At 43.0% G+C, this 23,270-nt stretch overlaps 1 protein-coding gene across 1 annotated transcript; it reads left to right on the top strand.

The window, feature by feature from the left end:
- Positions 1-4,660: 4,660 nt before the first annotated feature.
- On the top strand, positions 4,661-20,773 carry znf574 (zinc finger protein 574). Its single transcript, XM_079274673.1, has 10 exons — positions 4,661-4,706; positions 6,804-6,961; positions 10,918-12,058; positions 12,150-12,355; positions 12,682-12,861; positions 13,064-13,158; positions 15,101-15,195; positions 18,070-18,218; positions 18,505-18,792; positions 19,781-20,773. The coding sequence occupies exons 1-10, from the start codon at positions 4,694-4,696 to the stop codon at positions 20,372-20,374; spliced, it is 2,919 nt and encodes a 972-aa protein (XP_079130799.1). The 5' UTR covers positions 4,661-4,693; the 3' UTR covers positions 20,375-20,773.
- Positions 20,774-23,270: the final 2,497 nt, after the last annotated feature.

Genomic DNA, 23,270 nt, shown 5'->3' with positions numbered 1-23,270 from the left:
TCAGATGGGGATGATCAGGGTCGGGTGGAAATGACGGATATTTCTCAGCCTGCTAACTCAGCCACACATCACCATGACGAGCAGTGTGATGTTGAGATTGTGTTCGGCTCAGCTGTTGAGTCATGAGCAAAGTTTGTAGTTGTGCTTTCTCAAACCTTTCTCCTACAAAAAAATGTTGACAACTAAATGTGCTGAATATCAAAACCTATACATTTATCAGTTATGAGTCGTAGGATTGTTTTCTTTAATGAAACCTTCATGGAGGGATTAATGAAATGAGGCTCTTGTTGTGCTCCAAAGTGGTTCAGTGAACTCTGGAGGGGGCCAGTCTCAGGATGATGAAATCAGAACGGTTGTTATGGAAAACATGTTATCGCAAATGTCAGTGAAAATGTTTTTGACCTCGACTGATGAATCTCGCACTTCCACAGTGTGATGATGTCGGGCCTGAGGGAGGCCGGTTCACGGACAACTAACATATTCATACTGTTCTGTGTGTTTATCTTTGAACCGTTTCCTCTCTTTTTTAACATTTGTTTCAAGAGATCTGAGCATCACATTGAATTCAGGTCTCCTTTGACAGCACGACTTCAAGGAGCTTCAGCACAAAACTCAAACACAGCAGAATATCTTCATGGTCGCTCAACAAGGACCAAGGAAACCTCTCCAACACATCTGTCTCCATGTTTCATTCAGACCACAATCTTTTCACTGTCATAGGAGAAGAGAAGGATTTATTAACGAAGTCTCAGTCTCGTCTTTCTCTGTGTTGGGTATCAAGATATTCATGAGCTCTGGCAGAACCTTTGCTGGCCGGAGATTGATTCAAATTGCTTGATTACCAGTTAGCCGGCCCTTCAAGTTCAGCTCAGATAAATGAGCACGTTGTCCTTGTATGAGGCCCTGTCCTTGGTCTCTGATCGTAAACATGAACTCCAGTCTTAGATTGACATTTTGCATTGTGTGTTCACTTCTGAGTTTTTGACAAGTTCGTAGCAGGGCAATGTAATTAATAGGCAGAAGAAATCATGTTGTACTGCGTGAATTATGTTTGTTATTAGTTTGGAAGATCTGTCATAAACAAGGTGTATTTGTGGGTTGAAATTTTCCAATTTGGGGTATTAATATGGAATTGATAGAAATGATTCACCAAATAAGATATATTAGAGGGAAGATTGTCTGGAAAGAATCTAATCTGGGAAAGCTAAACTGACAAATGATCAATATTTAATGATAGATGTGGATGTCATTTCAAAAATGTGATAAAAAGAAGACATGTGTCTACATGTGTGTATATGTATTTAAAGGGTATGTGTAAATATGTGTATGTATACATGTTTGTGAATATATGAAATATTTATTTTCTTTTTAGTTTCTTTAGGTGTATTCCTAATTGTTTTCTTTTTGTTTTATTTGTACCTGCTGTGTTTTTAGTGTCATATTTAAAGCCTTCTTGGATGGCTGTGTAAAGGAAACAATAAAAATCATAATTGAAAGAGAAATACATTTTTCAAATGTGACTTTTGTAACAAAACCATAGCGTGATGAATAGATGTTAGTTGTTTTTGTTTAATAATGTGCTTAACTAGAGGCAAATGGCAAAGATAAAAGTCTGCTTTTCTTCTAGATCAGAGGAATCAAGCTCTTAAGAAGCTTCATAATCTCAAAAAAATGAGCGTCTTGATAACTGCTGAAATTAGTCTGTTATCAGTTTTTTGTGTGGAACAAATCCAGCTCATCGACTCTAAAAGAACAAAGATAGTGAATAACGAGACGGAGAGTCTCTGCTTGGCTCTCTGAGGCTGAACTAAGGTACAGCGGTGCTTTGGACTAAATGCTGAAATCAGCTTGGAACTGAAACAGCTTCTATTGTTGTCTTTTTTGTTTGTGACCTATTTGACTACAAGGAGGCGTAATGACATTTACAATTTCCACCTTATAAATCTATTACTAACTGATACAGGCTTATATTTATGAATGATCCCTTCCACTCTGTTATTTCATTTCAACCAAAAATACATCGAATCAAGGAGATTCTCCCAAAATACATTTGTAATCATGTGGTTATTATTGACGACAATCTAAATTTATGATGTATGAAATTGGTGTGTTGAGTGAACTCACAATATCAATGTTCGTACTGATATCATGTCAAATAGTGTCTTTGCCTGGAGTGAAACGGCATCTGCTCACACAAGCCTACGGTAGAGATGCTGAGAAAACATCAGAGATAAAGAGGAATAAAATGCTCTGTGTGAGCGCCCCCCCCCCCACTGCTGGGACCTGCAGTCTCTGAACCGTGGCGTGAATGAAAAACATGGCTGCTAAGTCGTCATCGTGCTGATACGAGACGTCAAGGTTGAAAAATGTTATCCCGCGATCTGTGGAACAGATTGCACAGTTTCTCTGGAGCCCGAGTGGCCCCGGCCCTTCTGGCTGAATGCCCGGCCGGCTCTTTAATACCATTTGGAGTCCAGTTAAGCAGTCTGGAGGAGCTGCTCATCTTCCCAATCCTCAAATGGGGCACATCAGGGCACTGTGTATTCTGGGAAAAGAGTGGAGTGGGCTAGTCTATACTTTCACTGACCTCTGTATATAATACCTGATGCAGCTGGCTGTGCTCACTCTGAGGAGGGTAAATCTGGCAAGTGTAAGGCTATATAGTGTATTAATAAACCTCTGTGGGCATTCAAGTGCAGTTGAGGTCACATGAGGCAGTTATTGCTGTCGCTGTATACAAAAAGGTGAAGACAGTCGGCCATTGAACAGCTGCAGGAACAAACTCAGACTGTGGTTTCAATGTGACATAAACAAAGGTGCTGACCAGCAGCTGAAACATTTGCAGACGGCTGTGTGTGTGTTTGTTTATGTACTGAAGGTTTTAATAATGCATTGTGTTCGTCTGCAGGTTGATATATTGTTCGTGATTGTACTTGAAGTTTTAGTCATGATTTCATTTTGATTTGGGGCACATTTTGTGTTATTTGTCTTGTGCTGTTTGTCTGTAACTCATTGTTATTGCTGCCTATAACATTTTTTGAAAGTCAGGCAGAATTTTACCTGCTCGGATATAATCTTTATTCTTCCTCTCTTTGCTCTTCCTCCTCAAACAGAAAAGACTGCTCTTCTAACATCGTTAATGTTTTGGAGATCCAAGCTATTTTAAACAACTAGTGTTGATATAATGATGTTCTAAGTCAGAAAGGGGGAAACTCAGACAATAATAATAATGGAAAAGATCTCTAGTTGATTTTCTGGGATGGCTTTGTGTGTCAAACACACAACGTGTGTGTCAGACACACAAAGGCATCAAGGCACAAAGGTGTGGGTTCTGCAGATTAACTGTCCTCACTTTGTGTAAACTAGGACTTTGGGCCATGAGGTTAAACACAATACCTATTGGCTTTGGCATGTTTGACATATGGGATCCAAAGTTATCTCAACAAGGGAAGAAAACATATTGATTTTACTGACAATACCTTATGGACTCACATATCATTTATTAAAAGCTTGAAGTTGAACTTTTCAACAGTGTCACATGGTCATCAGCAAATAAAGCTTCAGACAAAAAGAGTTATGAATTAAATGATTAACAGCATTCATGTCAGCAGATCCGTCTCCATAAGATCTGGGCAAACTCCAATCCACGGATGAAGACTTTGAATAGTAATGCTGTGCAAAACAACAAAAGCCATTGCTGTAATGTGGGTGTTAAGTTAGCACCAATAAGAAGCACCAAATTAAAAGAAACTGCTACTTTATGTGTAGTCAAACCACATTATAATGAACGCCAGGTAAAAGATGATCTTGCTGCAGTTTTTTTCCTTCACTTTCTTACCTGAAAATATTTGTTTTGGTCATAAAATCCATGATCACAGAAACATGCCATTCCTCCTGTGAGCTCAAAAAGGTGGACCTTGAGTGGGCAGTGTTATGTCAAACTATTATTTCGGATAATTATTGTTAGTTAATGTAAGTATTATCAGTAAAATGTAGTCACAGTATTAAATGTAATTATGCTAAGTGGCCTCTTTCAGAGTACTATATTCTAACATTATTTTATTATATTTATCAGCTATTTAGCTATTTTTTTTATTATATGTCTATATGTGTTGTGCCTTTTTGCTTTGTGTGTGTGTTGAATTTGAGAGCTTCTGTGTTGCATGTCTTGTTAGTACTTGACAATGTAGTATGAGAGTCTCCTGAATGATGATACTATTAATATGCTCACTTCTTTCATTGTTTGTGCACGCATTGTAAAGGGTCAATATTGCATAACTTTGTACATTTTATCTAATATTCTGTTTTTAGGTTTACGTTGTAACATCTGCCTTGAGACTACAGATGAAAATGGCATCTTGGCTAATAACTCTGGCGCATTTACAGCAATGTTTTTATTATTGTGCACTGTCCCTTATCAAATAAACCAATAAATAAAGCAGCAAAGTCACGAAAGTAACTATAAAGTAGCCTAGTGTCTCAGAATTGTACTTATTAATACTGCTCATCAGCATCTCTGACTGGACTGCACTGACTCTGCTGCAGTACTGGCGCGCTTTTGGACTACAAACTCACTCAGTGTTATGTGTAGTACAAAACTATTGGTTCATGAAGTGACCGTTACAGCCAATCAGATCAAGCCTTCTAACATGCAGAAAAAACTGAAGTTGATGTCCTATTTCCTCGACCGGTAATGTCTGAGTGCGGTGAGTTATGTTGAATTAATTTTACTTATTTTATACGGATGCTACTTTTTCGATGACATATGCCACACTGATATGTATGTATGGAGGTTTTCAACGGGGGGAGACAGCTAACGTTAACTTTTAGTCTGTCGCCGCCATTATACCACCGAAGAAGCGTATCCCGCCCTCCTTCTTCGGTCTTTTCTTCTTCTCCTGCTTGGTAACGTTACCAGAAAGTAAGCACCACTGGTCCAAGTGGTAAAAGGGGTTTAGTCACCGGCTAAGTCGGCCTCTGTGCCCGACGTCAAAGGAATGATCGTTGTTGTGTTAGCTTTCCGAGCTAGCAAAAAGCTAGCTACCACGCCGGGGGCACCCGTTAGCCATGTTGCTCGGAAAAATGGCCATCGTTGCATATTAGCGACACAGTACTGGACAGAGATAACACAGTTTAGCTAGCTAGCTGCTAACAGATAGCATTGACTCGCTGGTAGCGCGAGCCAAACCCCTACTCAAACCGGTCAAAGGAGCTAACGTGATGCTTGGTTAGCTGGGGATTACATGAGCTAGGACTGATATATATATATATTGGACTGATATATATATATATTGTCAATATTGGACATTGTCCCTGCAGAAAACACTCATGACATAAGTATCGGCCAACGTTATGTTATCCTCCACAATGCATGTCATGTATGTAATCAACGTTAACATTCATGGCGTTTAGACACATGTTAGGTCCACTCGGCTCAGTAATGGATGAACAAAAAGCTAATTACAACAGGTGTTTGCAATTTAAGAGGCGTAATCAGATGCAGACCAGCACACATCTGATGATGTAACGTTGATGCCGGACTGAGGTGACGCAGTCTTGCACAAACCCACTGCTTTGAATCTGACCACAGAGATGAAGGGTGCAAATTTGTCCCAGACCACACTAGACTACTAGTCCATCATCCCAACAGGGGGCAGTGGGGGCATTATTGTTCTGTAATTGACGGTTTATGATGTGGTTATAGTCTTTATGTTTTGTACTATTAATAAAACCCAAGCAAAGGCCGAAACCAACAATGGATTTATCACACTAACAAGTGCTGCCCATGTGGGAATTTCAAATGCCCGATAAACCCTCATAGACCTTTAACACTGTATAAAAGTATTGCATTGTGTGACATGTTGCCTCTTTACGTGAATGTGCTGTAAAAAAAAATAAGTTGATCCCATGGACACCATCCTGCTGCTGTAACCTAAAACCTACAGTGTCCAACTGGTTTACATCATTACTTTTTTGTGTACATTTAAACAATCTTTAGTAAGAACACATTGGCTTGGCGCTGAGTGTCAAAGACCTGTTGTAAAGCATTGAGAGACAGATTCAAATAGCAGTGTTTTCAGTCTTGTCATGGGATTTGTCGACAATAATAAACATGGAATATCGCCAGCCTCATCCTTTTAAGCCACAGACTTGTCTGCCAGTTAAGATGATTAACTAGAAGGTGTGTCACACTGATGTTGTTAAAAGGTATTGATGTGTGTCCTTCAGTGGATTTCTTTGATTTGTGAGGCTCTAGAGCTTTACTAGTGCAGTATGAGGTCCGACTGGTGTCTAGTAGGTGGGAAGAATTGCAGAAATTGTGTTTGATTATAGCTGGCTTCATTCACCAGCAGCATGTACTTCCAGTGGGTCCAATTACAGCACATATCTAATTGATGTTGGAGCAAAACGTCTGCCTGGCCCATGAAATGGCAGAGAGAGAGAGACTTGGCGAGGTCTCCACTGAGCAGCAACCTGCATGGTCAAAATAACAATTAGCCCAGGCTCAGCGCACGGTGAGTCATCCTGGCAACCCCAGGGTTAGCTTCTTGGCGCTTGTGTCCAAGCTGTTGTCTTGATAATATATGCAGGCACTTGTTTTCATCAGGAGAGGGCAATGTTCACAACCTAACTTCAAATGTAATGCACTGGTGGGTAGGCATCTATATAAGGCTCACGCCGGGATATTACTTTCATATTCCAAGCATGCTGAGTTTTGTGAACTGTTTCACCTTTTATCTAAGAATCAGATTTGCACTGCTGCCTTTCTTATGAAATGTTTTTGGTTTCTAATCCCTTGGCAGCCATGGAGAGTTCGTCGGTGTACATGTGCTTCCCCTGCTACCAGGAGTTCAACACCCTGGAAGAGGTGCTCGAGCACCAGTTGACGTGCACCGCCGAGGATGAACAGCTGGAAACACCTGGAAGCGCCCCTGTCACGGTTCCACTGCTACAGACTCGGGTAAATACTGGCACCGTCAACATTGTACCCTTTTTATCAAATGAATGCAGGATCTTTAGCTGCTCCTATGGGAGCGAAGAACATCAATATTGTGACCTGAAACGACAAGAGGTGTGATTACATAAAATCCTCTGAATGCGATGTGGAGAATGACATTGAAGTGACAAGTATAAATGAAGTAATAAATTGACAATGTTCTGCTATTCATCATAGTACAGTGACCTTAGCCAGAGCACTTAACATTGAGTCGTTTGCCGTGATTTATTTTCTCATTTCGAGGGGTAGTGTATTAATATCAAAGTGTTCTCTGATGTAATGATTAGTCATAGAACAACCAATAGCTGTTTTTTGTGTTGGATAGTAATTATTAGTGCTGACCGATAACTCGTATTTTCATCATCATTGCAATATGAAAATGCGTGATAAACACGTCGCAAAAGACCAAAACAGTCTGTCCTCCACTGCTGCTGTTTTACACAAGCACAGCTCGTTAGCTCGACTAATAGCGAATTGTTACAAACCAGTAAACGACAGAGCCTCCGTGTTATTATTTTATTACAGCGCAAACCTCGACATCAAAAGCTATCTGTATGTTTAGCTCTGTTAGCCATGTATTTTATAATTTGTCAAATTCAAAAACTGTAAAAACTCATAAGTATCGGCCAACGTTACATACATAATGTATGATATGCATACTTTTCTTATGCACATTTTGTTTTATTCATTGCAAGTCTAATAATCGTTGCAATACTGAACAAACATGATCTTGACATACTGTGGTGTTCACAATAATGAGTTGAATCAGAGCACACAGTTTGCAGCTTAATGGAGAGGTTGTTTTTGGTAATATGATACAGTACAATGGCGACATAGTTTAAAAAAACAAGAAATAAGCCAGTAATGAACTTTGGGTATTAATTTGATAAATGCTGCAGGGTTGTGCTCAGCGGCATGACGGCTCCCTAAAATAGAAGCCAAAATATTTTGATCACTTGCTGGTGGCACGCTCTTAGTTTAGGGAAGAACTTTTCGTGCCTCCGTGTCTGCAGCCTTGGCCGGAGGCGTTATGTTTCAGGGTTGTACGTTTCTCTGAACGTCCGTTCTCATGAAGCGGTGCCTCAGGAACGCCTGGCGGGAATTCCTTCACATTTTGCACTAAGTTCATGTGTCCTGTTTGGAAGATATTATTCGCGGATGAATTTCAACAAAATTATTCGACGTATGTAATTTGACTTCTGCGAAGACGCTATTTGAATTGCAGAGTTGTATAACGGGCCGAGTTACTCCACTTAGCTTTGACACACTGAGCTGAGTCTCTGGCATCTTTTCTTCTTCTTTTCTTTTGGCTTTCTCATGACGGCTTCTGAAAGCCCTTCAGGTTTAAAAGCAGTCGTTGGCACCAGTTTGGCTGCATGAACTCGTGCCCGAACTTCCATCCTTACAGTCTTCAACACGCGTCCATAAAGCACAGTGACACTCATGACAGACAAATTGCATCCTGACTCGCTGGGGGGGTGGGAGGGAGAAGCATGAGAAATGCATCTGTCAGCGGCACCCTTTCTCCTGATGTATCGCTCATTGGCCTGCACATGGAGGAATCAGCAGGACAAACACTATGAAAGCTGCGCACCTTATGACTTCCTGCCCCCCCCCCCTTGCTTAAGCTGGTTTACTTCACATATGGCAGCCATTAACATCTATCAATAATGAGAGTAATAATAGGAGTAAGAGTAGTTAAATAAGTGTAATTTGTTCATCAAATTCACTTGAGCTGCCCTCTGAAAGCTTCAATATTTAGATTCTGAAGTGTAATCGAACTGCATGCTCAAGTGTTGTTGAAGTGCGTTTCAGTCTTAGTGCCCTGGCCAGCTGCTTGCATCGCCGTCTGGCTGATATAGTTTAGTCTGTTTTATACAAGAGGCCGATTTATATTATGGGAGTTGTGTCTGCCGTTTTTGTAGTTTCATTAATTGTAATTAACAGCAAAATGTAAGCAGTGGATAAACGCTACAACCTAAATAAAATACATAGAGAGCTTTGACGTCGTGTTCTGCACCAAGAAAGACTTTATTCAGCATTTAACTGTCCAAATGTTCCGTGTTTCCCACGGGGTCTTGTGGGACTGGTGGGTGGACCGTGGACCCTCTATGGGGCTCCGGGGGCATGCTCCCCCAGAAAAACATTTTGTCCATTTTCAAGTTAAATGCTTCAATCTGGTGCACTTTGAGAGCATTAAGAGGCCAGATCTATGATGGACTGTGTGCTCTTGTAAACAGTGTTCCTGCTGTTGGTACAGCGCTGGAATGCATATTTAGGCTCCTCCAGAACAAAATATAAATCAACAAATAATATGATGTATTTAAAGTCATTAAAATTAGCTCCAGCGTTACCAGCTGCCTCATTAAAGCATGAACACATCAATGCATCAGTAATTATTCTATGATGAAGGACTATCGTAAATGTATTATTTGAAATGAGTCGTGATGCATAATGAGTTTACTTTTACTTTTGGGCTGTGAGCCACAAGCCGAACTACAGCTGGTCACTGCGCAGGAATTGAGCACAGATACTGTAAAATCTATGTAATTAATGGGAAACACTGCTTGTAGGACGGGAGTCTTGTCTCCTCACTTGTGACTGTGTTTTTGTTCGAGGTATGATCTTCTACTCTCTCTAGCCTCTAGCTTTTCAACGGGCGACACACGTTGAATCTCTAGATGATCAACCTGAGCTTCTCACGGTCCACGTGTCTTCAGCACAGTACTGATCCAACAGTGTCCATGTTTTTTCATGTGTGTTAAGATGTAAACGGTTCAAAGATGTGAACTATTTTAAGTGTAAAGTAATTCCCATTTTGACTGTAGTAAAAAAAAACTTTGAAATAATAGAACAACATGAATATATCATCAATTTTAGGTCACATCGCTCACCTCTACTGTATTTTGTCCGGCTACACTGTATATGCACGGAAGACGGTCGCTTATTTAGTATTAATCACAACATGAAACAAAGAATGTTTAAAACTTATCACGAAGGTCAGAATAAATTGATTTATTGTTCGCCTTTTGAAAAAAAAGTACAATTTCACAAGATATGCCCTTTGTTGCCAAGAAATTGAGGATTCTCTCCAAAGAAAGCAGCTGTAACAAAAATCAACTTAATGCAAACTAAAACAAAAACGGCACATTGTTATTTCTTTAAATTGTCTATTACCATTTACTGTGCCACTAACGGGTCCGTGTAAGTGTTATAGTTTATTGGTTCATATCCAAAGGGGCAGAAACGAGATAACTGCTAACCAGCTAGCCCAGACACATCTGTCTTGTAATACCATTTCAAGCCGACGTTATTTTGAAGACATTTGCTTTAAGAGCACAAGTAAGAAAACCACACTCGGCAGACCGATGGCTGCAGGTTGTGACCTCAATCACACCTGGTGTTAACATGCTGTCTGTATTTATAAGAGGAACAATCAGAATGCTGTTGAATCAGCCGGACCACATTAACTCTTTACATAAATAGAATGCTCAAACTAAGGCCCATAAATCACTGCATTATGTGAGAGTGACGGACTGAACTGTTGACGTCTTTAACCTCGACCTTGATGTTCTGTTTTTATCGTTCAAATAGATTCAGGGAGCAAATGTAAAGCCCTGTGGAGTGACCCATTCCACCCCGAGGGGCCTTTGGTAGTTATCAGCCGGGCTGAGGCCTTATCTTGGCTGGAGCTCTCAGAGCAACATCGGCTCTAAACACATGCCGCTCTAATTGACCTCAGTACCGCAACACTGAATTCTCATCCCTCATCTGCCAGAGAGAATGCAATGAAAACAAAACGCTGCAGGTCGACTTGAGTCATTTCCTTTGTGCACAGAAACAAACGCAACAAGTGAAACATCAAAGAGAGTCTAATCTCCAATTTCCTCTTTTTTTTGGTCCTCCCCTTGTCTTTGCAGCAACAGGTCATCAATATATCAAAGACATTAACAGTCCCACAGATTGAAGTCCAAGCAGGACACTCCTCGGTGCAACCTGTTCTCCAGCAGGCTGCAGATGTAGCATCAGACCAGCCCAGAATCCTCTACCAATGTGGGGACTGTGATGAGCTTTTCAAGAGCCTGGACCTTTGGCAGCAACACCGTAAAGAAGAGGCATGTCACCAGTCCGCCTCTGGGAGGAAGTCGAACCCTGATTCACAACCTGAGCCCGAGACCGCTTCAGCTCAGAGCTCGGATTTAACTTTAAACACAGAGGACACTACACACGAAACTGGTGAAAATCTTCAACCTGAACAAGTGGAGACTCCTGAAGCAGAGGAAGAGAGGCAGCAGGTTGCAGAGACCTTCTCAGTTCAGAGCTCTGATCCTCCAGTTTCTGAGGTGTGGGCGGCCTCAATCTCCAAACAAGAAGAGTGGTCTCCCAGGAGGAGAGGGGTCAACAAAAAGCCCAAGCCTGAACCCGTGCTCCTGTGTGTGGACTGTGGCTCTTGCTTCGGCCTGGTGTCTGAACTGGTGTCCCACCGCAAGACCCAACACGGCTTTGAGGAAGCTCTGCACCGCTGCTCCGTGTGCGGGGAAAGCTTTCTCAACACCACACTTTTTCTCTACCACCGCAAGCAACACCGGCAGAAAGGCGAGGAAAGGTCGGTCGAGGTCCCCGAAGAGAACTCGGAGCAAGTTTTTATTCAGAGCAACGGGACCGACGCCACTCCCCCCACCACCGGTGTCGCCTCCAGTTTCACAAAGCCCGAGTTGTTCATGTGCACCCAGTGTGGGGAGAGCTTCAGTGACGAGAGAGGGCTGGGCACCCATCGTAAGCAGAAGCACGGCCTAAAGGAGCCGCTACACATTTGCCTCCATTGTGACGAGAGCTTCATGAACACCACCCAGTACCTGTACCATCGCCGGCAGCATCGCTTCACACCGGGGACAGAGGTGGCGGAAGCAGCTGAAACGGGCGATGAAGCAGCTAAAGCTCAGGACCCCCCACAGAGCTCAAATTGGCTGCTTTCCCCGCACGCCACTGCTGGTGATCCCGGTTCCCCGCCAGCGAAGAGAAGTCGGCCCTCTTTCAGGATCCTGAGCGGCAGTGGTGCCGGTAAGTGAAAAACATTCGTTTGAAAAGCCCATTTGTGCATTTGTCGCAGGATGTTTTGGTCCTTAGTGGACTGTTTTTTTTGTGTTGTCAGGAAACAAGGCCATCAAAGAGGAATCAGAGGGCAGCACTGCAGCAGACTTGGACAACACCACCCACCCGCCTGCCAAGCTGCTGCAGGACTGGGCCCGCACCCCACTACCCCATGTGTGCCCCTACTGCGGCAAAACCTTCACCCGGCGCGTCTTCCTCCGCACACACGTCTTCAGCCACACCGGAGAAAAGCTCTTCACGTGCAAGGTACCAATCAAACCTGGATCGACATCTGTCCTTTTCTTATGTCTGGGGGATCACTGTATTTGTTGGAAATGTCACCTTTGTCACGCAGCAGACATCGTTGAGATGATGTAATGCTTTTGAAGTGTTTCAGGTTTGAGTCAAACACAATCGTGAACCTCCGAACTCATTATATTTGACAGTTTCTCTGCACAATGGAGATTGTTTTCAAAAATTAGGATTTGAGAAAATGTAGCCGTAACTTTATTTATTTTCCTTAAAAATGAGGTGCTTAAAAAGTTTGTAGATATATGACTATGGCTCTGATCCTGATTGTTGTTGCTGTGAAGGTTTGCACAAAGTCCTTCAATAACTCCCAGAGCCTGCTGCGCCACAGCATGAGCCACACGAGCAACAAACCCTTCAGCTGCGACGTTTGTGGCAAAAACTTCTCCCAGGCGTCCACCCTGAAGAGACACCAGCGCATCCACATGTCAACACAGCCGCGACGCAAGCGTGGGCGCAAACCGGTACTGACTCTGAAATACCTCTCAAATATTACAAAATATTGTATCTTTCATTTTGTAAAATGAAAGCATTTTCATCAGCATTCGTCATGTTGAAATGATTGCGAGAGGTATCTTTGATTCTGTTATTTTTGGTAGATAACTTGGAGTGGAATCCTTTTTTTTTCTTATTTCTACTGACCTCGACTGCTGTGTCACCCTGCAGGCGTGTACGCTGGACAATGAGGGATCTGCTCATCTCTTCTCCTGTCCTCACTGCTCGTCACGCTTCAACACGGAGGATCAGCTCAACCATCACAAGTAATACCGCAACGACAATATCGCATCAGTTGTTCCGCATTCTGTATTTGTGCAAGTGTAGGAGGAAATGACCACAACCCATCTAACCACTCCCGTTACATACTGTGCGTCATATTCAACACTCTAAAAGCTTGTAACCTCTGGATTTCCATATACACGCGAGATTGTCAATATTCAATCAGGTACAACTCTGTTTACGGCGTAAAAACATGAGAATTACGGTTCCAAACAGAACCGCGGACAGGATTTAGATAAACCTGACGCCGACCCTCGCCAAGAGCCGCAGTAGTTGAGCCGTGTCTGACTACTGAGCAAGACCTTAAAGCCGTGTAGCAAGCACACTGACTGAGATGTCTGCGTGCCCTTGAGCCTCAGCCACATATGATTGACAGACAGAGGCCCCAGTAAATTAAGATGATAACGATAACCCAGGGCGGGGGAAGAGGCTGCTGCTGCCGTGCCTGGGTGAGCAGGGTGGAGAGGACAGTGTGTGTGTGTGTGTGTGTGTGTGTGTGTGTGTGTGTGTGTGTGTGTGTGTGTGTGTGTGTGTGTGTGTGTGTGTGTGTGTGTGAGAGAGAGATTGGTTGGATGTACTGAGCCAAAAGCTGAAACCAGACCCCCCCCCCCCCCCCCCCCCCCCCCACAATAAAGTTTTACTGTTCAAATACCTTTGGGCGTTTGTGTTGATACTGACAAACAATTTAGTGCCAAGCTAGCAAGAGTCAGTGTTGAGACTTTTCAGTTAATCAGCAGATAATATTTTAGGTAAATCAACATTCGTTGGTCTGTTTAATAACTCAAATATATTATTTTGTCCTAAACAGTCCAAAACCCAACAATCACAACTCATAGGGCTCTTAAGAGCTTTCAACTTCATCGCACAGTCTTCTTCATGCAGATGCAGTTTACACATACTTTAATTGCTGAAGAATATTTCAGATTGTTGTGTTTATTCCCAAGGTCACGAGAATAAGTTTAGAAGATGAGGAAAAGCAAAAGCTTGCAGTTTTGCTTAAAATGGCTAAAACGATTCGGTGATTATCAAAATTGTTTTAGAGTCATGTTTCTGAGCTCTAGTCAGTGTAGTAATAATGCTGAGTGTGCAGTGTCACCCCTACTCATTAAAGAACATCTGGCTGGGAGAAGAGGTGACCCTGGCTGAAAATGTACGGTAATCCTCCCAGCTGCCTCAGGGTCAGCTGTCCCTGAAATATTGATTTCTTTTGTCTAATTAATGGGGAACAGACCTCTTCTACGGCCATTGAGAGGTCCTTGCACACCACCTCTAGCATCCCGCTTCACCTTAAGTGACTCGTGTCTTTTGCTGCAACTGCAGCAGTAATATACATGACGCATAAAGCCGTATGTGTGCAATATCGAGTGCAACATCATGATCCCTAAACGTCAACATCATCCGTGTTTGAGAGCAGGCCTGATGCAGCGTTAGGTGAACACATCCCAACACTTCTCTCCTCCCCTCAGGCGATATCCAGTGTAACGTTATGCAATGGATAAATATAGTCTTTCATGTCCTGACTCGGACTGCTCCCAGTTTATTGCATTTATATTTGTTAAATCTGCAGCTGTTATACACTCTGCTAATACCCTTTATTTAACCTGAAGCGCAGCTAAGCACATACTTACTGGTAATCCTCGTACAAGCCAAATAAAGGGTGGCAGCTCAAAACCAAAACATTACTTTCCCCCACTCTTTGCATTCTGCATGTGTATTTCGCTTGTGCCATTTCCAGTCTTTATTCAGTGCTATTTAATTGTTTGTATGACTGTTCCCTCTCCCTGTGAGGCATTTTTGGCCCATGTTCCTATGCGGAGCACACGTCCGCGTTATTCCTTTTGCAGGATAGTTTGAAACGTGTCCGTGTCAATAATCTGCTGGAGGATTAAAGCTCTCATGTGAATATGTTTTTGTGTTTTTAAACAGACTGCTCCACACCAGCCATCCATTCCCCTGCCACGAATGTGGCGAGGCCTTCAAACGGCGGAGAGAACTGGATCTGCACTCGCTCACCCACCAAGGTGAGTGTTCAGGGCTCAGCCCGGCATTATGTCGTTCACCCCTCTAGTTTCATGGTTAGCAGGAGCGACCTAAAGCGGATATAAACTGCAGACAGCCGTCATCTGGGCTGCAGTGTTTTGCTCCGTTATGCAACGTCTCTTTTGTTCAGCGGTTCGTGTCACAGACAGTATGTCACATCCTTTCACTGTGTGAACATTCCCATTAGACCTAATCAAGAAATGAAATGCAAGCCCTTTTGCCTGCTTGTAATGGAAACCGAATTTGCGAATTTGCGTCCCATATGGAACGCAGGAGGGAGGAAGATGGAGGTAAATGAATTGGGTCAACATGTTGACTCTTCATCTTAATCAGGGGCGGGGGGCTGGCATGGCAACCTCATTAGTGAAGAGCTTATGAAGAGCATTAGCTTGAAGAGTCAGCGCGCCGCAGGGTTCAGAGGTACGACGCTCCTCTGAGAGAGTAGACGGGAGAGATTGATCCATTGATCAGTCCGGGGCCAAAGGCGGAGGCCGTCCTTATTAAAGGTTTAATCAGAGGGTCCCGGTGGGCTCGCTCCTTACTGAGATAGACGCTACAGATGGTTAGCAGATTGCATAGACGTTGGCTCGACGACGTATAGGCTCACTGATGAACCTCCAGTGTCAGCGATTTGCCAGCCAGCTTCTCAAGAGCAAAGCAGCGAGAGTGTGGTTGGCTTTGCCAAAATCCAGCTAGGGCACCAGCTGATCACAGCTGAGTGATGAGCAGATTAATTGATCAGCCAACTGACGGGAAAATAATCGGCAACACTTTTAACTATGGATTATTCACTTTAATCAGGTGAAAATGCCAAATATTTGCTGATCTTAGTTGTGAGGATCGACTGCTTTTATTTATTTGTTCTCTATATTTAAGCTTAAATAAATATGTAAATTGGATATTTTATATGATTTGGAGAAAAAAGCCAACGTCACTATCGCCCTGGGAAATCTGTTCCGACGTTTTAGCGATCAAATGATGAATCGGTTAAGTGAGAGTAATCTCCACGGCCAATTTATAATGAGAATAATTATTAGTTGCACTTCTGCAAATGATAATTATTGATTAATCTGTCAATGATTGGATTGATTTGTCTGAAAAATGTGAAAAGAAAGGCCTGTTGCATTTCACAGACGTTCTGTCAGTGGGGAAATGTATCACTACGAGCTTATGATTATTATAACACCATACAGATATTTGTAACTTATATATTCATTCCATGATTATAAAGTAATGAAACAGGCAGCTTCGGAATGTACTGAATTGTATTCTCTGTCTGGTACAGTACAGCTGTTTCAAATGCGTTTTAAATGACTGTATTGTGTATAGTTCTAATTAAAGGCGGACGTTAATGGGATTCCTGTAGATTGGGACTCAATTCCACCTTTCACGGCGTGACTCGGACAGAACGGGAGCAGAACTCCTCATGACAGTAGGCCAGAGTCTCAGATGTCGGCGATTCTGTGCCGGTCACATTAACATGATGGCTCACACCTACACAGAGGCTCAACCACAGCACAGGGTCTCTCCCTCTGCTCTTGTTGTGTGTGTGGGGCAGACAGGAGTTAACAGACATGAATACACACTCCTTCACATTCTTGTAAATAGATACTGATTCATGAATAGATTTGTATATATAAATAAATAGATGAATAAATACATAGTTTTACATGTATGAATAGTTGAATATAGTAGGCCTACACACACAGTACATAATACACTTCTCTGATATGTACACCAATTTGAATAGCTTGTATGATGATTATCATGCAATTAACAGACAATGTTGATATTGGCATTGGTATCAGCTGACAAGGTATGTTTATAAATGGCAGTGGCACGGCCTCCCTACTCACTGTACCTTGCACATGTTTAAAATAAAAAGATGAATATATGAACAGCTTAGTATTGAATGCACAATAAATAGGTATACACGGTACTCGGCCCATTTTATATAAAACACAATTTTATACAATATAGATCGTCGGGGGTCCCTGCTCCATCTCTATCAGTTTGGGGGTCCTTGGCCTGAAAAACGTAGAAGACCCCTGCTGTACAGTATATAATATATAGCTTCCTGAAGGCGCGCTGCAGTCCGTCTCCATCTCTAGCAGCCGTGACTGCTTCTTGTTGAGTAGACGACACACGGTAGCCTGAGGAACATCTCCTTGGTTTGTCATAAGCTCCGAGGAGACCACGTTATTCAATAAGAGTAAAGAAAAAATAAATAGTTAATTCTTTAAACGGCACATGTAAAGCAACACACAAGGTGAGACATGGCACGGGCTTGTGATTAAAGTCTTTCATATTGGAGTCATTTTTGACAAAACATGTAAATAACAAGGTTCGGTTTCAAGGTCCTGGTATTGTACAAAGGAGACATCATTAATGTTATTAACACACATGCTTCTCCATTCTATGAGGAGTCAAAATGTCTGCTTTCAAAAGAGGCTGATGAATGAGTTTGTCAATTTTGTGTCAAATGTTATTGCTGATAGTCAAAGCATCATGAACACAGAAGGAATAATGATTTAATGGAATTTTAAAGTGCATTTTTCTCCTGATATTCTCAACGTAACATGTTTTCCTGTGTTTACGGTATTTGGCACGCTGTCATAGCAATGACCTTCAAACAGACACACTGTGCAGTCCTAATTCACATTATAAGCGACCAAAATTGTCTGCAACTGAATCAGCAACCATTTCTGTCTGCACCACCTGCTGCTGCACAATTGTTAGAGCGACGGCGGCGAGCTCGACTCCGCCATCAGATGTCACCGTGACAGGGAAGCTTTTTACAGCACGATGAGCGAGTATGACCGCCTGCCTAAAAACCTGACTCTGTTCCATTGCAGACAAGCAGCCGGTGACGTGTCACCACTGTTCAACCCAGTTCGTGAACCAGTCGGTGCTGGAAATCCACATGCAGCGCTGCCCTTCCACAGAGGAGGACAAGAACATGGGTCGTGGACGGGGTCAGGGCCGGGGACGATGCACCGGACAGGTTGGGAGCACAGAAAAATGAAGGTTTTACCTCTCCACTGCAAAGATACTCAGTGTGAGGGATTGCTAAATCCTAAGAGACAAATTTGGATGAAACTAGGTCACCAGTCCAGACGGAAAGGAAGTGGGGTTAGCATTAGAGGGGAGGTGATGTAACAAAGGTCCCCGGTTGTGTGACGTTGTGGTAACGTCAGCCCATACAGACACAGACCTTTTCTCTTTTCATTAATTGCCCCTCGTCTGTTCATTCTCCGTCTCCTCACTTTCCGGTTTGTCTCCTCTTTCAGGTCGAGTGTGACCTATGCGGCCACCGTTGCATGACCCAGGAGGGCCTCGACCTCCATCGGTTATCCCACACGGGCCAGACGCCCCTGAAGTGCCCGGTGAGGCCTTGCCGCCGCCGATTTACCTCCAACAGTACCCTGGAGGAGCACGTGGTGGCCCATTTCCAGGGCTCGCTCGGCAAGTCCAAAAACCGACCCCGCTTCCGCTGTCAGATTTGCCTCAAGGAGTTTTCCTACAATTCCACCTTTAATGTTCACATGAGGACCCACACTGATGAGAGGCCCTTTGAGGTAAGAAGGATGGTGTGTGTGTGTGTGTGTGTGTTCATCTCTCCATGGTCATATGCGCAGCGTGTGTTCCCCCTCCCTGTGTACCTGTGATTAATGACGGGGCTGAGTTAAGGCCCATCAGAGCCCCCCCCCCCCTGTGTCTGTTACTATTCTGGGACTCTCTCTCTCTGTTGCTCTGGTGACGAGGCAGGACATCAACCATAGACGTACCCAAGCCCATCACGGCACATCCGACTGTAGAAATTGAATTCACTTTTGTGGCTGTATCTATCAGGCATGCTATGGACATATGTTCAAGCATTATGGTAATGAATTTTAATGAAATATCCTGTGTGTTCCCGGAGGAATAGCTATATGTAGTTACCAAGTATATGAAGAGCAAACCATCTGGAAAGGTGATTTCATTCGAGTATATCTCACAGAGATACTGACGCTGCAAAACCGACAAACGGGAGGTTACAGATTCGATCTGAGTGTCTCCAGTGGGAATTAAAGCACAACAAAGTCGTGTCGAGCCTCAGTTTTAATCTTGTATCTGGTTGAAGTTCATTATCTGCTCAGGTGGCACAAAGCAGAAGTGTGTAAGGGATAGTACAAGTGTGTACTATCCCTTAGGCATCGTACAAGTGTGTACTATCCCTTACTTTGATTAATCCATTAGTTGGCCAACAGATATTAGTCCGCAGATACTCTCATAATTCTCCGTCATTTATCAAGCAAAAAAACTATTCTCTGGTTCCAGCTTCTTAAACGTAAATATTTGCTCGGAAATTGTAATTTTTAAACCGTCCTCTGATGATTTACAGAGCAAACAGCTAACTGATTGTCTGAAAATAGTCGGGGGATTAATAGGTGGTGAAAGAAATGAATTAACTAATTGTAGTAGAGTTTTGTTCATTGGCACTGTTGTGAACTGGACTTTCTTGACACCTCCTTACCTTTCTATGTTTTAAACACTTTTCCACCGTCCCCCATTCTCCTCCACCAGTGCGCCACATGTGGCAAGCGCTTCCGCCAGCTGCCCCACCTGCAGGACCATGAGCGCATTCACAGCGGCATCCGCCCTTTCTGCTGCTGGATTTGCGGCAAGAGTTTCAGCGTGGCCGCCCGGCTCACCGAGCACGCCCGCACCCACAGCGGGGAGAAGCCGTACCCCTGTCCCCACTGCCCGGCGGCCTTCCGCTCTCGCTCCAACCTGGACAAACACACCCGGCTGCACGGAGACCTGCCCGTGGACAGCGCGGCACAGGACGCCGAGGCCGCCCACATCCAGAAGGTGCTGGAGGGGGCCAAGGTGCTGTCCTCTCTGGCCGCCACAGGGGAGATGGATTCTGGCTCGGTGCAGACCATCTACGTACTGCAGGGGACCGAAGGAGGCGGCGACACGGTCATGATCCCGGCCGATCAGTTCACCGGCATGGACGGCACCTCGCAGGTCGTCATCCTGCCCTCCTCTGTTCTGGGAGTTCAGGGCATTAATGTCCCCACGATCACCATGGACGGAAATGAAATCACCATGGTGGAGACGAGCCAGTCGCAATCGCATCACGCCATCGAGTTCATTGTGGAGGAGACCGTATAAATGGAGGATTCAAAAACTATTGTGGAAATGGCAACACGGTAGAGAACAACTGAGCGACCAGTTGAGAATATAGACTGCTCGAGTCAAAAGTTTGATAATGGAAGCATATTGAGTTATTACCTTTTTATAAATAGATATATATATATTGTTTGATAGGTTTCTAAGCCAGGTTCTTTTCTTGAGAATAAAATTGGATAAGCTTGTTCAAAAGGTTCATACACACATGAAATGCTCGGGGGAGCAGAATCTACCTTTAAATTAACAAACAGATTGTTAAATTGGCCTTTGATTATATATGTATATACAGATGTGTATTTACGGCCCCTATTTATTAGGGGAAGACGAGTGGCGACCCCTGAAATGTCTTCTGCTTTCTTTATAATAAAGCCCTTCAGCTTTCACACTTGTGAGCGTCCATCAATTTATAGGGTGCGTGACACGAGGGGCATTACGCCCGTCCCGTCAGCTGGGATGGTTTTTATAGGCCCCGCTGTCAATGGACACTTGTGCCTCTTGACAAACAGTACGAGGTCTTCTACTGCGAAATATACAGACACGTGAGCGGACAGCTGCCTCCGTCACATGCACACTAATGTTACTGAAAGGCAGGGCGAAGTTGTCACACGTGTGTATGGATCAACTCCCATGTCCCGATAATTTATAGAGCGTTTATGTTATTGATTGGTTTTGTGCTGTAATTAAATACAATGATAACAAGGATACGGCGAGATCTATGATGATTTAGCTGAAGTGCAGCATTATGCAGTGGCAAGTAGAGCAATGACATTATTCAGCACTTGCTGTATAGTTATCAAAAATAATGATCCAATTTGTGTCTAAATGGGAAGGGGCATAACATGATATAAGTTTTGCCAGCGCTGCACTAGACCATTATCGACTTCCAAACACAGTTTATGGCTGTCTCCCACCCAGTGATTGCTGACGGGGGGGTTTGAAACCACACACACAGGCAATCTGTCTTAGTTTGTTTTCATGTCATGGAGGGAGAAATGCTGATGATTTCGCGGAGGAAATGGGGAAATAGCAGCGTTCCTGCAGAGTGTGAGTAGCATATCAGGAAATCTAGAGGGCTCCTCGGGAGCAACACGAAGCCAGAGCCAAGAATCTAGCTGCTATTCAATGCTTGTCTGAGAGTCAACAGGCAACCAGTCAATAAATACATGCTTTTTTTTTTCCCTCCTAGAGCATCTTGAGCGCTGATATTCTGCTGGAGTGCCGTTTATCATACATGCTGCCAAACATTGAAACTGAAAACACTCAACAAACACGCAGATGTGTGAGGAAGTTGTTGACGCTGGAGGTGAAATCATGAGACTCTCGGGAAGCAGCATGCCTGAAGTGTAATGATCTATTTGCTTTACAGAAGTGTATTCTTGACTGTGTTTATGCCTGGGCCCAGACTTAACATTGTGCTCTTGTTTTGTTTTTTTGGGGGGTTCTGGATCGGTGATGAGCACGGATAAACAAAATCAGATTTTTGAAACCAGAAAATCTTGAAGACTATAGTTTAACTTATGGCTTTAAGTGTGATTTGTACGTTATATCATGATGTTGGCAATGATAAGGACCTTGGCACCAGTGAGTTTTTATAAAACAATTTCAAGGACACCTTTTGGTAAAAGAACGACAACCTTCAGTTGACAGGAAATATTTTCAACGTCACTGAAAACTGATGTGGCAAGTGTTTAAACTAAACTCTATTTTTCACTTCACTGATGAAAATGCACACAAACCAATGGCAAGTATATGATTCATAATCATGCATGCTCAAAGCTGATCTGAATATAAACCTAGGCTTGTACGTGCGATCGTTTCTACAATTGTGTATTTAAATTATTCATGGCATTTATAGGCTGTAGAAGCAGGCGGGCAAAAGAGTTTTAAAAACCAAATCTTTTAATACAACCAAATGTAATGGACGATTATGCAGATTCATGGGCCTAAAACAACCGTCAGAGTTAGGAATGTCCTTGTTACAAATTAAAACAGGAGAAACACGCACACATGCAGTAGCTGCCCTCACCCTGGGCATCCCTTTTTGATTCTCACCTCTTTTTATATCATAAACACTAAAAATACCCAAGTGACCCTCAGGAGAGCAATGTGCACATTCAGCTCTCGCGTCAGTAAACTCGCTGACATCACGGTGTCCCGTGCAGGTGGAGGACACCACGAGCTCTGGTGCTGCCTTATGTTGCACCTCCACCTCCAGGCGTGTTCAGCTGTATATATCCTCTACTTTTCACGCTTTTTTAAGCTATATATATTCTCTACCTTTCGCGCTTTTTTAGCTACATATATTCTCTACTTTAAGCGCTTTTTTTAGCTATATATATCCTCTACTTTTAGCGCTTTTTAGCTATATATCCTCTACTTTTAGCGTTTTTTTAGCTATATATATCCTCTACTTTTAGCGCTTTTTTAGCTATATATATCCTCTACTTTTAGTGCTTTTTTAGCTGTATATATCCTCTACTTTGAGCGCTTTTTTAGCTGTATATATCCTCTACTTTTAGCGCTTTTTTAGCTCCATATATCCTCTACTTTTAGCGCTTTTTTAGCTATATATATCCTCTACTTTTAGTGCTTTTTTAGCTGTATATATCCTCTACTTTGAGCGTTTTTTTAGCTGTATATATCCTCTACTTTTAGCGCTTTTTTAGCTCCATATATCCTCTACTTTTAGCGCTTTTTTTAGCTATATATATTCTCTACTTTTAGTGCTTTTTTAGCTATATATATCCTCTACTTTTGTGCTTTTTTAGCTATATATATTCTCTACTTTTAGCTTTTCAGCTATGTATGCTTTTCTTTTAGAGTTTTCAACCATATATCCTCTTCTTGTAGGGTTGTCGAGATATCCTGTGTTGGAGAT

Source organism: Melanostigma gelatinosum (genome assembly GCF_949748355.1).
Source record: "Melanostigma gelatinosum genome assembly, chromosome: 9".
NCBI classification, from domain to species: Eukaryota; Metazoa; Chordata; class Actinopteri; order Perciformes; family Zoarcidae; genus Melanostigma; species Melanostigma gelatinosum.
Note: the sequence above shows the minus strand (reverse complement) of the source record. Positions and strands in the feature narration are given on the sequence as shown.

What these genes read in the sequence shown, in the direction of transcription:
- znf574 (XM_079274673.1), top strand. An exon ending in CCTGAGCGGCAGTGGTGCCG is followed by an intron (nt 12,059 to 12,149) that starts GTAAGTGAAAAA and finishes TTGTGTTGTCAG; the next exon opens with GAAACAAGGCCATCAAAGAG. An exon ending in GATCAGCTCAACCATCACAA is followed by an intron (nt 13,159 to 15,100) that starts GTAATACCGCAA and finishes GTTTTTAAACAG; the next exon opens with ACTGCTCCACACCAGCCATC.